At 27.3% G+C, this 15887-nt stretch overlaps 1 protein-coding gene across 1 annotated transcript in view; it reads left to right on the top strand.

The window, feature by feature from the left end:
* The window catches only part of LOC134828143 (uncharacterized), a 117702-nt gene that overhangs the window by 38321 nt on the left and 63494 nt on the right, over window positions 1–15887 (top strand). Inside the window, exons 6-13 of the mRNA XM_063841129.1 lie at window positions 1789–2068; window positions 2290–2609; window positions 3440–4402; window positions 5164–6079; window positions 6968–7598; window positions 7659–7794; window positions 8959–9042; window positions 9824–10042. Of these exons, the coding sequence (XP_063697199.1) occupies window positions 1789–2068; window positions 2290–2609; window positions 3440–4402; window positions 5164–6079; window positions 6968–7598; window positions 7659–7794; window positions 8959–9042; window positions 9824–10042 (3549 nt within the window). The remainder of the gene's footprint in view (window positions 1–1788; window positions 2069–2289; window positions 2610–3439; window positions 4403–5163; window positions 6080–6967; window positions 7599–7658; window positions 7795–8958; window positions 9043–9823; window positions 10043–15887) is intronic.

The following is a 15887-nucleotide window of genomic DNA, read 5'->3' as shown; positions in this document are numbered from 1 at the left end:
TCGTGAGCTCGAAAATTTCATTAAATTAATATTTTTCTGACACACATAATAATTATTATTATGAACGTTTTATGAACAAACATGTCAACTTTCAACGTACAAGCATAATTGGCTGAAAACTTGTAAGAAATTGTGATTTTAGGTAAATATTAGACACACGCCCATTAAATAAAATTATGATTATACAACATTTTGTCGACAATTTTGTAAATTTTATCAGATGTTGGCAAATATTGTCTCGAAAAAATTTTTTGACGAAATTTTGTCATTGACAATTTTTAAGCGAATTCAATTTCCTAAAAAAAAAAGTGAATGAAGTCAGAATGCAGCAAAAATTTATAGTTTCAAGTGTCGAATGACCGAGAGAGGTCATAAAAAACTATTGATACTTGAATTTATTGAGAATAAAAAAAATGTCGTGTAGGAGTGGAAACTATCATAACATATAATTTTAACCGGCTCTTGATTCTATTAACATTGACATGTTCTTTAAAGTGCCCCTATATGTGAAAAAATTAATGAAAAAGTATCAATTGTTGTTACCGTATGTTCAGTTTCATGAGTTACGATCATTTTTTAAACTATTATTTACGAAAAAAATTAACTTTGGTCAGTTTTGAAGTTAAAAAAAGTTTGAGTAAAAATTTGAATTTTTGATTAAAAAAATTATAATAAAATAATATTTTAATAATTTTAAAATAAATAATTATTTTATTTTTATTTTAAATTATTTCTATATAATTAATTAATAATTTTAATTATTTTTTTGTAAATAAATTTTTGATAAATTTTAATGTAATTTCAAAATTAATAATTTTTCATTTTTATTTTAATTTATTTTTATCAATAAATAAATTTTTTTCAATTATTTTTTTTATAAAAAAATATTAATTTTTAATATATTAAAAAATAATTAATTTTAATGTTTTATTTTATTAAAAATTATTTTTTTAAAAATTTTAAAAATAATTTTATGTTAAAAATTATAAATAAAATTATAAAATTATGTTAAAAAATATTTATTTATTTTTTTAATTTAGGTACCTAATTTACTAAAATTTTTGTGAAAAAAAACATTCAAAGAACAAAAATTAAAAAAAAAAAATAGAATTTAATTCAACAAAAATCAATTTTTAATTCAAAAAAATCAAAAAAACCCAAGAATAAAAATTAACATTAATCGTTTCGATATGGTCATATAATAATAAATGCCACATCATGTTTGTTTATGCTCTGCTCATGTTGTTCATATTTATGTATTTTACTATTTATTAGACAACATGTTACGCCAATTGCTGCCTTTTTAGGCACTTGCTCACGAAAAAAAATCTGTAAAAGGGTATTTTGTAGCGACATAAATCTTTGTTGAAGTCATCAGAAATCCACAGGAGTCTTCGGTGAAAAGTTCCAAAGATAGAAAATATCTCCGCAGGTTGCGAAAGTCGAAAAAAATCAAAGAAATCAAATAAAAAAGCGTTAAACGGTTCGTTAAAAGATAAATTTTGGTTGATTTTTGATGAAATCGATTTACACACTAATTAAAAATATTTAAATTGAAACGAGAAACAGTCCAAATTCAGAAGAAGAGCAATAAAATTAAGATTTTATAAGTTTTTTGAATGAATTTGAGATGGTTTTAAAGGCGCAGACTTGTGAATGAAAGTAAATAAAATGCTAATTAGTTAAAATTTTATCGTTCGTTCAACTTTTTTTTAAAGATTTAATGATGTTACCATTGTTTAAAATATTATTTTAAACAAAATTCTAATTTTTAACTTTTTCTTTTAGATTTCGGATATTGTCGTTGGCCAAGAAGACAATTTAACAGCACGTGAAGCACTCTTAAGATGGGCCCGCAAATCGACAGCACGCTATCCGGGTGTTCGTGTAAACGACTTTACCGGATCATGGCGCGACGGTTTGGCGTTCAGCGCTCTCGTTCACCGTAACCGACCTGATCTCATCGACTGGCGAGATGCTAGATCACGTCGCCCACGCGAACGCTTGGAAACCGTCTTCCATGCCGTCGAAAAGGAGTATGGAGTTACCAGATTGTTGGATCCCGAAGGTAATTTCGGTCACATGAGCGGCTCCCTTGTCAATCACTCATGCCAATTATACAGCAAATTGTGTGGCTGCGAGCAGTAACGAGTCGCAAACGTATAATTTTGATGCGAAAATTATTATTGATTGATATTGAAAGCGTTCGTTTATGGCAAAAATGATCATTTATGGATGCCGATATTGACATGAATCGATGTTAACTCGTTTTTTTTTCTCTCTTTTTAGATGTCGACACACACGAACCAGATGAGAAGTCGATGATTACCTATCTCAGTTCGTTGTACGACGTTTTTCCGGAGCCCCCGCAAATGCATCCCCTCTTCGACATGGATTCGCAACGTCGTGTCAAGGAATACCGGGAATCCGCACAAGTTTTACTCTATTGGTGCCGCGAAAAGACCGCATTATATCAGGAGCGTACATTCCCATCGACATTGATCGAACTAAAACGAACATTAAACGAGCTAAATCGATTCCGATCCGAAGAAGTGCCTCTCAAGCAGCGTGATAAGCAACATTTGTTCAGCGTCTATCGGGAATTGGAGGTAAAATTACTTAAAGTTGCTTTGAATGAAACTCGATAATAGTGCCCGATGTTCAAACTTAAAATTTTAAAAAATTAAATAAGGAAAAATTATTAATTTTTTATGTATGAAAAATTATTAATTAAATGTGGCATATAATGCTGAATTTTCCAAATTAAAATATTTTAAAATTACAATAAAAAATTTCTTTAGATTTTCTCCTATAAAAATTTTAAAATTTCATTGAATATTTTTTTTTTAAATTAAAAGTTCATATTTTAAAAATTTTATTTTATTAAAATTTAAAAATAAAATTATTATTTCAAAAAATTTTAAAATAATATTTTAAAAAAATTAATTTAAAAAAAATATGTATTTTAATTCAGAACTTAAATTTAATATAAAAAATTAATATTTAAAAAAATAATGTAAAAATTTATATTAATTTGGAAATTAAATTTAATTGAAAAAAAAAAAATACTTTAAAAAAATTAGTTTAAAAATTTAATTGATAAATTATTTAAATAATTTTGATAAAAATTAATTTTATTTTATTAAAATTTAATTCAAAAACTAAACTAAGATTTAAAAAAAACTATTTTATTTTTTATTCAGTATTTAAATTTAATTACATATTTTTCTAATTTTTTTTTATTTATTTTAATTTTGATTGTAATTTTTATTTTAAAAAATTAATTGATGAAATAATTTTCGAAGAATATTTTTGAAATCATTTTCAATTTTTTTTTTTTCAATTTTCATTAAGTTTTGGGCAATATTATTAAGTTTCATATTATAAACAGCTTAAATTACTTTAAAAAATTGATTTTAACAAATTTTTTTCTTTTTAGAAATTCTTCGAATCCGTTGGCGAAGTAGAAGTTGAACCCGATCTACGTCCCGAATCGTTGGAAAAATCATGGAATCGTCTCATGCAAGCAATTGCTGATCGCGAACATCTCCTCTCGGGCGACGTCAACAAAATGGATCACATTCAACGTCTCGCCGAAAAGTTATCGCGCGAAATCAAACACACCGACATCCGTATCAGCGAATTGGAAGTCCGCATTTCTGAGGAAGCGCGTCGCATCGATCGTCAACATCCCGTCGATGCCAAGAACATCGTCGAAAGCATCGAATCCGAAGTGCGTCACTTGGAAGCCCCGCTGCACGACATGGAACAAGATTGTCGCGTGCTGAAAGACGCTCGTTACCCGCAAGCCAACGACTTGTCGAAGAAAGTGAAGAACTTGCAACAACGTTGGTCCGCATTACGTACAACATTCCACACTAGTTTAGTACAAAAACTATCAGGTTTAAGTTATCCCGTCCACGAAACCACGGTAACCAAGCAAACGCGCACCGTCGTCGAAACGCGTCAAATCGGTGCAAATCCCTACTTCCGCGACTTGGAAGAGTACACGGAATGGTGCCACAAGAAACTCAAGGAATTGCTTGCAGCTGACTATGGAAGCGATTTGCCCAGCGTAAAAGTTGAGTTGGATCGTCAGCAACGCGAACACAAAGTTGTCGATCAATTCCATCCGAAGGTCATTCATGCGGAACGACAAGCCGTTAATTTCAGCGGAGACGAGTTGCATTTGTACGAACAGCGATTGAGTCAACTCAAGAAAGTTTATGCCGAGTTGTTGGCGACGTCGTCGAAACGTTTGACGGATTTAGATGCCTTGCAAGACTTTTTGAATGCCGCTACAGCTGAGCTTCAATGGCTTAACGACAGAGAACAGATCGAAATTAGTCGCGATTGGGCAGACAAGAATTTGGATTTGCCCGGAACTCATCGTTATTATGAGGTAAGAAAAAATTTATTTTAAAAAATTAAAAATCCAAAATGTGAAAAATTAATAATAAAAATAGTAATTTTTCAAATAATAAAATTATTAAAATATTAAATTTAGATTGAAAAAATTAATTGTAATTAAAATTTTTTTATGAAAAAAAATAATTTTTTTTCATTTTAATTAAAAATTTTATTATACAAAAAAAATAATTAATTTTATTAAAAATTGCCTAAAATTTATGGAAATTTTTTAAAATTTATTTCGAAATAAATTATTTTAAATCAATAAAATATAAAATTTTGTTTGAATTAAAATAATTAATTTTTTTTTAATAATTTTTCATCAATGAAAAAAAATAAAATTTTAAAATATAAAAAATTACAGTTAATTTAATTAATTTAATATTTTAAAAAATAAATAATTAAAAATAATAATTTTATTAATTATTTTATTTTATTATTTTTTTAAATTAATGTTTTTTTTTATATTTTATGAAAATTATTAAAAATAACAAAAAAAATAATTTAAAGTCAAATTTAAAATTTATAAAAAAAATTAAAATTTTTCCAAAAAATTTTTAGCCTAAGTTAAATGTTTCATAAATGTTTCATATTTTTTTTAATTGCGAGAAAATTTCAAAATTTTTTATAAAATTAAATTTTTTTTTAACTTTTACAAGCAAACATTCGGAAAAGGAGGAGAAGTAACTTTTACTTTTTTTCAATTTTTTTTTTTAATTATTTTTACTAATTTTTATTTTTTCTCTCTTTTAGAACCTCATGTCTGAACTCGAGAAACGCGAAATCCATTTCGCCACAATCCTCGATCGCGGAGAAGCTTTACTCATGCAATCACACCCTGCATCCAAGACAATCGAATCCCATTTGCAAGCCTTGCAATCTGCCTGGTCATGGTTACTTCAACTCACTTTATGTTTGGAAGTGCATTTGAAACACGCCACAGAATATCACAACTTCTTCAACGAGTGCAAAGACGCCGAAGCATGGTTGGCGAAACGTGACGAGATCCTCAACACGAAATATTCGCAATCCGAATTCGGTATCGATCAGGGAGAAGCTCTTCTTCGCGGTATGCAAGACATTCGCTTGGAATTGAACACATTCGGCGAAACTGTGCAAGATTTAATCTCCCGCTCTACTACAATTGTGCCATTAAAACAACGCAAGCAGCCCGTGAATCGTCAAACGCCCGTACAAACGATCTGCAAATACACGCAGGGCAACATTTCGCTCGAAAAGAACGAAACTGTCACGCTCATCGACACTTCGGGACGCGTTAAATGGCGCATCCGCACAATGGCGGGACAAGAATGCGCCGTGCCGGGCGAATGTTTGTTATTACCGCCTCCAGATCAGGAAGCAATTGACGCCGCAGAACGGTTGAAGAGACTTTTCGATCGCACGGTTTCATTATGGCAGAAGAAACAATTGCGTTTGAGACAAAATATGATCTTTGCCACGATCAAAGTCGTCAAAAGTTGGGACTTTGAACAATTTTTGGCGATGGGCGCTGAGCAGAGAACATCGATTCGACGTGCTTTGAATGACGATGCCGACAAATTACTTGCCGAAGGAGATCCAAATGACCCGCAATTGAGACGTTTACGCCGCGAAATGGACGAAGTCAATCGCTTGTTCGACGAATTCGAGAAGAGAGCTCGTGCTGAAGGTAAGAAATGCTCAAAAATGCCCTTGAATGACGCCGTTACGCCTAATTAAGCGAGAATTCGTGATGCGTTTCGTGCACTCAGATGGTAGAACGACAATTTTTGGACAATTCGCGTTTAATTTGAACTTAATTAGGCGTGGGTTATGATTTCATGCGTTAAAAAAATTCTCAAAAATACGAAATTATGTCAAAACAAAGGAAAATTCGCTCGATGATGAACGAGACAATTCTTAATTAACCCTCGCAATGAGAACAAAAAGTGCTAAATGTTCCAATTTTCGATTACGATGCGCTAAAAATGATTGTTTCTACATGAACGAAGCTTCAAACACTCCAGATTTGGAAAAAATGAACAAATTTTAATTGAAATTATATCACATTGTTGTGTTTTTGTTTTGTTGATTAGTGTGTGGTCGTCTTAAGCGCTCGAGATTCTACTTTTTTAATTCAGTTGCTATTGTATATCCGTCGTGTTAAGAGATTTTTCCCTTTTTTAACGGTTTTTATCTCGAAAAAAGTCTCAAATCGTAAAAATGAAGCAAATTTTTCGCTTTAAGTCCTTCAAAGGTTAATTTTTTTTACAAAAATTTTAAATTTTTTAATATTAAAAAAAAAATTAAATGTTTTGGTTGTCAATTAATTTTAATTATTTTTTTTTTAATTAAAATTAATTTAATTTTTAATTAAAATTAATTAATTTTATTATAAATGATTTAAAAGAAATTAAAAAAAAATTAAATAATTTCAAGATTTTAATTTTAAAAATTATTTTTTAATTTTTCAAAAATATTTTTTAATTTTTTATTATTTTTTTTTTATTAAATTAGATTTTTATAAAATTTTATTTTAAATTTTTTACTAATTTTAATTTTTTTTCTCATTCCACAGAGGAAAGCAAACAAGCAATCCGTGTCTTCACCGAGCACTGTATCACGATCAAGACCAGTTTAGAGGATATGGCACGCGAATTGGATCATATTATCCTTTCGCCGATGCCTCGTGACTTGGATTCGCTCGAACACGCCGTTCAAACGCTCGAAGATTATCGTCGTCGTTTGGCGCTCATCGAACCTGACTTGAAACATTTGCAAGAACTTTTCCGTTCCATCACATTGAAGACGCCTGCTTTGAAGAAGAGTCTCGATAATTTGATGGAATTGTGGAAGGAGTTGAACACGCAAGCAGGACTTCATGCGGATCGTCTCAAACTTCTTGAAGGTGCTTTGCAAGGATTGGAAGATAACGAACAAGTTATCTCGGAACTCGAGAACACGTTGAGCAAACATTACGAATTGCCATCAACGGAGGAAGGACTTCACGATTTGTTCAAACATTTGACGCGCTTGCAGGACATTATCACGCAGCAACAACCGCAAATGGATAAAATGAACGATTCGGCAGACCAATTGGGTCGCATGGGAGTTCCCACAAAAGTACTTGGGGATCTTAAACGTTTGCATGCCAACGTCGAACGACTTAATACACGATGGAATAACTTGTGTTTGCAATTAGCTGACAGGTAAAATCTTGAAATTTCTTAAAAAATAACTTTTAATAATTTTTTAAAAATATTTTTTAGACTACGAAGCATCGAATCAGCTATCGGTCTAATGAAAAACATTCAGACAAGTGTTGTAGTTGAGGAAAATTGGGTCGAAGCCCATACATCGAAGTTAAATTCACTGCCAACGGCAACTTCAGCCCTCGAATTAGATGTAAGTACATTTCCTCAAAAATTTTTTCGCACTTTTTTATTTTTTATCGATGTTCACTTCGTCCGTTTTCTCCTTGTCAAAGTACTTTTCGGGGTAAAAAATTAAATGAGGTTCAATTTTCAAGCCACAACAGCGTAAATAACTTGAATTTTTATAGATTTCTTCTTTTTTTTGAGGTAAAGGGAATTTTTTTATAGAATTTCAATGGATTTTTAATTAATAACAACAACAAAAATGGAAAACACGTTCTAATTATTTATTTTGCACACCCACACAAAGCACTTTTAGATCAAATAAGGAAAATAAATAATTCACATATTTATAATCAATTAACCATAAATTTTTTTATATGGGTTAAGTGACACGTGACTTGAAAAAATGCTCAAAAATATTTTATTAAAATTAAAATTTATTTTTGAAAATTATTCTAATTTTTTTTTTTTTGTTGCCAAATTATTTGAAATTATTAAATAAAATAAAAATAAATTAAATAAAATAAAAAAAATAAATTTAATAAAATAAATTTAAATTATTTAAATTTAAATTTTTAAATTATTTAAATTTAATTTATTTTTTTTTAATTTAATTTAATTTTTTGATAAAAAAAAGTCAAAATAAATTTTAAAATTATTTAAATAATTTGGAGATGTAATTCTAAAGATTATTTTTTAATTTTTGTTTATTTTTTTATTAAATTAAATTTTATGATATGATAAATTAATTTTAAAAAATATAATAATAAAAAATTATTTAAATAATTTAAAAATTTAATTTGAAAAATAATTTTAATTTAAAAAAATACTTTTAAATCATTTTTTTAAGTTTTTATTTTTTTTTATAATTTTTTGACGGGTAAAAAGTTGCATGGAATCCAAATTTAAATTAAGTCCCCTTATTAATTAATCTTTAGATTTAAGAATTTTAGGTATGATGAAATCCAGTAAACTAATATTTTTTTTTCTATATTTTTTTCTCCAATTAAAACAAAAAAAAATAAACTAACTCCACACACGAAACCAACACACCTCTGTTACTTGGTATTTGTCACAAAAATACACATCACCAACGATTAATTTTCAAACATGGTTAATTTTGAAAAAAAAAATGTAAAAACACAAAAAACTTAAATCCACACACAAATTGGTTAAAAATAACATCTAACAGAGTTTATTGGGGGCGGCTGTCGAAAGAACACCCAAAATTGAACAGGTTAATCTGACCGGAGGACGTTTAGTTAGAGAAGCCAAGGTATGTTACGTTGCTTGCTTACGACATTTTTCGCTCCTTTGATTTTACTTTTATTTGACCGTCGCGTGGTTAGCAATTTTTTTTATCAGAATTCGTCGAAAAAAAAAAATTTTTTAGTATGAGTGTCGAATGAATTTACAGGTTAAATTTTTTATTTCTTCAAAAAAGGTTAGAAATTAAATTTAAAAAAAAAATAATTTAATAAAAAAAATAATTAGGCACCAAAAATTGCTTGTCTGACATTTTTAACTGCATTACAAAATTAAATTAGGTGAAGGTATTAATTGTCAGCATTTAAAATCCAAGCACTGAATGATTCGAAAATGGCAAAAAAATTAAATTTTAACAAATAAATAAAAAACAGGTCGCGGTTAAAGTATGTTACAGTAGTTAAATTAATGTTAACGTAAATTATTAAAAACAATAATTAGAAAACAAAAAATTAAAAAAATAATGCTAACCTTTTAATTAAACGAAGTAAAAGCATAAAATAATTTTTAAAAAATAATTATTTAAAAAACAAAATTATTTTAAAATAAAAAAAAACTTTTAAAATAAAATAAAATAAAAAAATTATTTTAATTAAAATAAAAAAAATATAATTGAAAAAAAAAATTTGTTTAAAAAAATATTTTATGCTCTTACTCGACGCTACGACTAACTTTTAATAAAAAACAAATAAATTCACAACTAATTTTTAACGCTAATCAATATATTTCTTATTAACCCCCATTTTATACGAAATCGAATCGAAAAATCTTTTCGCGCCCAATTAAAAAAGATTTACGATGGAAAGTGTTTGCATTACAACGATTGGCTAGTCGAGCAACGTCCGAGCTTCACAGCGCCTCGTCGTGACATCCACACTGATGGCATTCCCGGAGCAACAGAAGTCTGGAGTGAACGGTTAGATAACCTGAATACCCGTTACGATCGCTTGCTGGAGGCATTATCGCAGCGCCTAAAGACCGCCGTCGAAGTTAACGGAGCCGAAGGATTGGTGAGTAACGAATTTTTTTTTATTTTTTGCGTCAAATTTGAATTTTGTGTCATATTTCATCCGAATCATAAAAATCAAAATTTATTCCGCAAGGTGTATTTTGCGCATAAACGAATTTAAAATGAAGACGATTTTTTTTTCGGTAACATGTGTTGACAAAAATTAAGGCGGAAAGTCAACGCGAACGACAGAATGTCATAAATTACGTGATAAAAATTTATTTTTATGAATGCACAATTGGTTAATTGTTAAAATTTGATCAAATTAGTGAATTCCTTATTTGAAGCGCTGCCAAATTTTATAAATAACCCACACATGCGAGCGACTTCTAAGAACTAATTCTTTCTATTTTTCTTGTGCAATGTCACGCACTCGAATTTTTTATGTTTTTTAAGTCGTAAAAATACTTCAGAATTTTTTTTCTGCAGAAATGAAGTCATTTTTTTGATTAATTGTTTACTTCACTCGAATTAATTGCACGCACAACCTTGTCCATTATCCATAAATTGAGCGTCAATTTCGCACTTTTATCAAATTTTAACGTTTTTTATTTGGATGCTGACCTCCATTAACAAATTCCTCGTAAAACCACAAAATTTTTTTATGTAGTTTTTATGTTAATGTGATTCTTTTGTCTGAAAATGTGTTTTGGGTCAAAGGTGTCTTGTCTTGTTTCGGATATCAAGTATCAATGAAAACGACTATTTGTTCTTTTTTACGTTCTGTGAGTTGTCACGATCATCTTTGGCATCAATGGAATGAGGAATTCCTTTTGTTTTGGCCCACAAACAAATATTTTATGGATTTTTTACGGTAATTTGGTCTAGAATAGTCGAGAAATGAAAGGAAGGAAGATCAAATAAATCATTTTTGAAGTTTTTTGTGCGAATGGAGAGATAAATTGTTTGTTTTTAGGCAATTTTCGGAATTGAGATGTAATGTAAAGGTATTCAAAGATGTAGAATATCTAAAAATATTATATTACATGTTAAAAAATTTTAAAAATATTCGAAAAATTATTAAATTTTATTTAAAAGTTATTAAATTCTATTAATTTTATTGAAAAATTAATTAAATTCTTCAAAATATAAAAAAACTAATTTTAAAATATTTTAAAAATTTCAATTTAAAATTAAAAATAAAATTTTTATTTAAATTTTTTTCAAACAATTAAAACTTTTTTAATTTATTTGAAATATTTTTTTTTTATTTAAATAAAAAACAAATTATAAATTTAATATTTTTTTTTATTTGCATTAAAACTAAATTAATTTAAATGAATAAAAAAATAAATTTAAAAAAAATTAATTCAAATAAACAACTTTTAAAATTTATTTTAAAAAAATTAAATTTTTTTGAATTTTTTCTTTTTATTAAAATTTATTAAAAATTTGTCAACTCTAAAATTGAGGAATTTTTATTTTTTTTTAAATATTAAAATTTTAAATTTTTTCCAAGAATTAATTTAATTAAATTAAAATTAATTTAAAATATTAAAAAAAATTAGGTAAATATTTTTTTTAAATTAAAACCTTCAAATTTCTAAAAATAGAATAAAAATAAATTTTTAAACCAAAAAATTAAGAATTCTCCATAAAATGTCTCAAAACCAATAAAAAAATTGCCTAAAAGTAGTCAAGGCCCTTCGCCCTTCCCCAAAAGCAATTAATCAACGCAACTGCTGAGAACGTTCTACCTGTTTTTGTTTATTTTTGGTATCATTCAAAGGTCACACATTGTTCTAATTCTTCACGTAACTCTAAACAACAAAAAAAAATTCTAATCCATAAATAACCACAAGAATTGTCACTCGCTCGCCCGGTTTCAAGTTCATGCCAACGAAATCATTTAAATTTCACGACCAATAAAAATTTATAAAAAAAAAACCAACAAAATTTTCTGTGTACGCACAACGCACAACTAAACCACGTATGGTAATAATGCTAATGTATTCAATATACGGAATTGGTTAAAAATGTAAATTAACACGACTTTATCGCCGCCGTTTCTACGACTAGTCAACGAAGTAAGTGATCAAGTTGGTCAAAACGTTTATTTTTTAGTTCATTCTTTTTGACGTAGAGTTTTATATATTTTTTTTTTATTTTATTTGAAAAAAGATGCGAAGATGATGTCATATTTTTCTACATTTTTTTTTCTTTTGCGCAAACAAACAACAACATAACGCGTCGTTTTCTGCAATAAATGAATTTTTTGTCTTGTTGACACAGTGACATTGGCTTTGCGCGATCCAGGCTAAAATATTCAGGTTTTGAAACTTGATAAGCTTGTTCTTTTTCTCGTATGTGAATGAAAAGTGTTCTGCATCTGCGATTTTTGTCCGAGTCGAATACCCTGACACACGAAATTCAATCAAAGTTTCATTAACACTTTAAGTGACGTTCAATGCACGATTTTGCCCAAAAAAATGATCAATCAAGCGCACGTTCAGTGAAAAGTCATGTAAATTTGCATGTAACACCAAAAATTTTTAACATGTGAAGGAATTTTATCGATTTATGTTTAATTTTAATGTCGAAAAGTGTTGAGAATTTACTTTTAAACAATTCTTTTTTATCGATTGCTAATTTAATCGCTTTGTAACGGTACTGCAGTTTGAAAGTTTAGTCAATTATTTACTTTTGAGGGCGATACAAGTTTGAAAATTACTTCATTTGATGAAAAGTGCGATATTTAACTCCAAATAGGTGACGAAATCCTCATTAATAAGCAATAAAAGACAAATAATTCCATCATAACTGAGAGATTTGAATGTAAATTCCTAAAAATTTAATTTCATTAAGACAAAATGCTGTGAATAATTTATGTCTCACAATTAAAATTTTTTGAAGAAATTTTTTTTAATAATTAATTTAAATAGTTTTTTAATAAAAATAATTTTTTATAAATATTTTAATTAAAAAAATATTTTTAATGAATTTTAACTGAAATCTATTTAAAATTTTTAATATTAAAAAATAAATTGTTTCAAAATTTATTTATAATTTTAATTTAATTTTAATTTATTTATTTAATTTAAATTTATTAAAATATTTTAAAAAATTAATTGAATTTAAAAATATAAAAATATTTTTAAAAAATTAATTTAAAATGAAAAAAAATATTAAAATAAAATTAATTTAAATTAAATTTAAAATATTTTTTCAACAAATTTTAATTAGGAATATCAAAATCTTCCTAAAATTAAAACAAAATGATTCAAAAAATTTAAAAAAAAATTGAATAAATTTTTTAGTTGCGAAACATGAATTTTTCACATCAAAAACAAACATGAAACGAAGACCAGTAGACACGATCGACATCTCATCTGACATCATATCACAAACAATGTCGTTGAAAATATATTTACTTATCGATGATCAAATTGAATTTAAATTTCAACGTGATGCTGCCAACTTGTGTATTTTTTCCCTCAGAGTAAATTCCTTCTAAACTAAAATGACTCATTTTCCAATAGCAAAATTTCTAATCAGTGTTCTATTGTTTTATCGACTCGCAGTCTAAACAAACAACTCGCAAATAGTTGAATAAACTCACGTTTCTTGGCGAATTCCTCAATTTTTTTCCGCAGCTTATTAATAAATCACAGGAATTTATGAGAGAAACGTGGGCTTCTTTACTCGAATCGCTCCGTAGGTTAGCAAAAGGTTTGAATGGCAAATCAGTGGGCGTTCAATTTAATTTCAATCTTAGTCAACTGTTTCGTTATATATATTAGAAAAAGTTATGAAATGATATTTAAAAAATTATTTTTAAAAAAATGCATTTCACGCTGATTTTTTCTATCAACATCAATGACTCGCGACTCCACATGACGCAATTTTTTTATTTGTGTGTTTTTTTAACGTGATTGACAGAAAGTTCTACAAATATATTTTTAATTATGATGATGATGATCACATTTCTCAAGTATTTTATTTGCAACGTTCGAGTTCATGGAATTCATTTTGACAGGTGACATAATTTTCGTTAAATATTTTTTTTAATTTAATTTTTAAAAATAATTTAATTTTTTTTTTCAAAATCAAAATAATAAAAAAAATTATTAAATTAATTTAGTTTAATTTTTTAATTATTTTAAATTAATTAAATATAAAAATTAAGTAAACATAAATTTAAAAAAAAAATTTAAAAAAATTTTTTTAAAACATTTAAAAAACATTTAAAAGTTTTAAACATTTTTGCTCAAAAATTCTTTAAAACAAAGTTTTAAAATATTTTAAAAAAATATTTAAAAAAAAATTATATAAGAAAAATAATTAAAAAAAAATTTACATGGTCAAAATAATTCCATGACATAAGTTCAAGTCTCCTAAATATCACAAAGTCACTAATTGAGTGATAAAAATCTGCGACACACGTGCCTCTGATTGCTACTTTGCGCCACAAACGCAATAAATGTTCATTAACAAGTCGTAGGTTTGATGCAACAATGTCATCGTTGTCGGTAAGAATAAATTAATTTTAATTCTAGTTCCCATCATTCTTCATAAGACGACAAAAAACGTGCCTAAAGTCGATTTGAAGGGACCTTCGCATCACAAACAGTTGCAATATTTCACTTTCCCTGTTACTTTTTTTCGTTCTTCTTCAAAAATTTAACGAAAAAAAAAGCAAATATCATGATGACCTCATTAAAAAGTTATTTTTTGCACAAAAAGCAGCCGACTCCGAAGTGCACATAAATTTGCCTTTTTTATCTACTTCATGCCACTTGACATGCGGTTCTGTTCGAGTAAATAATTTGAAGTAACTTGCTAAAAAAAGTCAATAGGACTGTTCAGACAGTGGAACGATTCCTAAAAAAACAACATTCGGTTGCTTCCATTTTTTGTTTTTTTTTTTGCCTACTTATGAGTTGTGAATAATTATCCGAATAAACCACACAAAATGCAACAAAAGGGGATTTCGCCCATTTTACGTCGTGTTTTTAGTTGTGCAATTATTGTAGCATTGAGAATTGTGTCTGGAAAGTCTATTATTAATGCAGACACACTCACTCACTCACTTCTTTTACGAAATTTTATGAGTTTTTACAACAAAAAAGTGCTTTATTATTGTTTTAAACTCATCAAAAATTAAAATAAATGGAGTTACGTGATGATGATGCGGAGATAGTAAACAAACATGAATGCACATAAAATGCACGTGAACTTATTGAGTGATTTGGCAAACGAGCTAAACGGAGCAAGGTTATGATTTTTATGCTTTGAAGCACTTTGTTAACGATTGGGATGAACCAATTTTTCGAATGTTGATTGATCGATGTTTGTTAAATTTTTAAAAAGAAAAATTGAGGATGATCCATTTTTAAGGTTATTAAAATTTATTTCAAGGTACAAGGTCAAATAAGAAAATTTCATTTATAGATGATTTTTATCAAAATTCTGCCTTTAAAGCAGAAATAAAGTAATTTTTATTTTTAGTTGAATTAGCAAGAGAGCGAATTTTTTGATTTTTTATGTAATATTTTTTTACAAAAATATGTAAAAAAAATTATTTTCCAAATTTTAAAAGTGAAATTATGATTTTTTGATCCTTAAATATTCTTAAGAAAATTTAGCTTTTTAAAAAAATATTTGGTAAAAAATATAAACTTTTGATTTTTAAATTTTTAATTGAGTTGAATTAGCAAAAAAGTAATTTTCAAATTTTTAACGATCATTTTTTTAAATTGACATTTAAGAATATATATGTCAAAATTCAATAAAAATCGAGTTTTTTAGCCAATATTTTGAAAAATTATCGTTAGCAGCTCAAAAAATTAAAAAGTATTCATAAAATATCGCATACTTTTAAAAATTAAACTAAAAATTACTCCTTT

This window comes from Culicoides brevitarsis, chromosome 1 (genome assembly GCF_036172545.1).
Source record: "Culicoides brevitarsis isolate CSIRO-B50_1 chromosome 1, AGI_CSIRO_Cbre_v1, whole genome shotgun sequence".
Classification (NCBI taxonomy): Eukaryota; Metazoa; Arthropoda; class Insecta; order Diptera; family Ceratopogonidae; genus Culicoides; species Culicoides brevitarsis.
The sequence above is the reverse complement of the archived record's forward strand: the minus strand, read 5'-3'. Positions and strand labels throughout refer to the sequence as shown.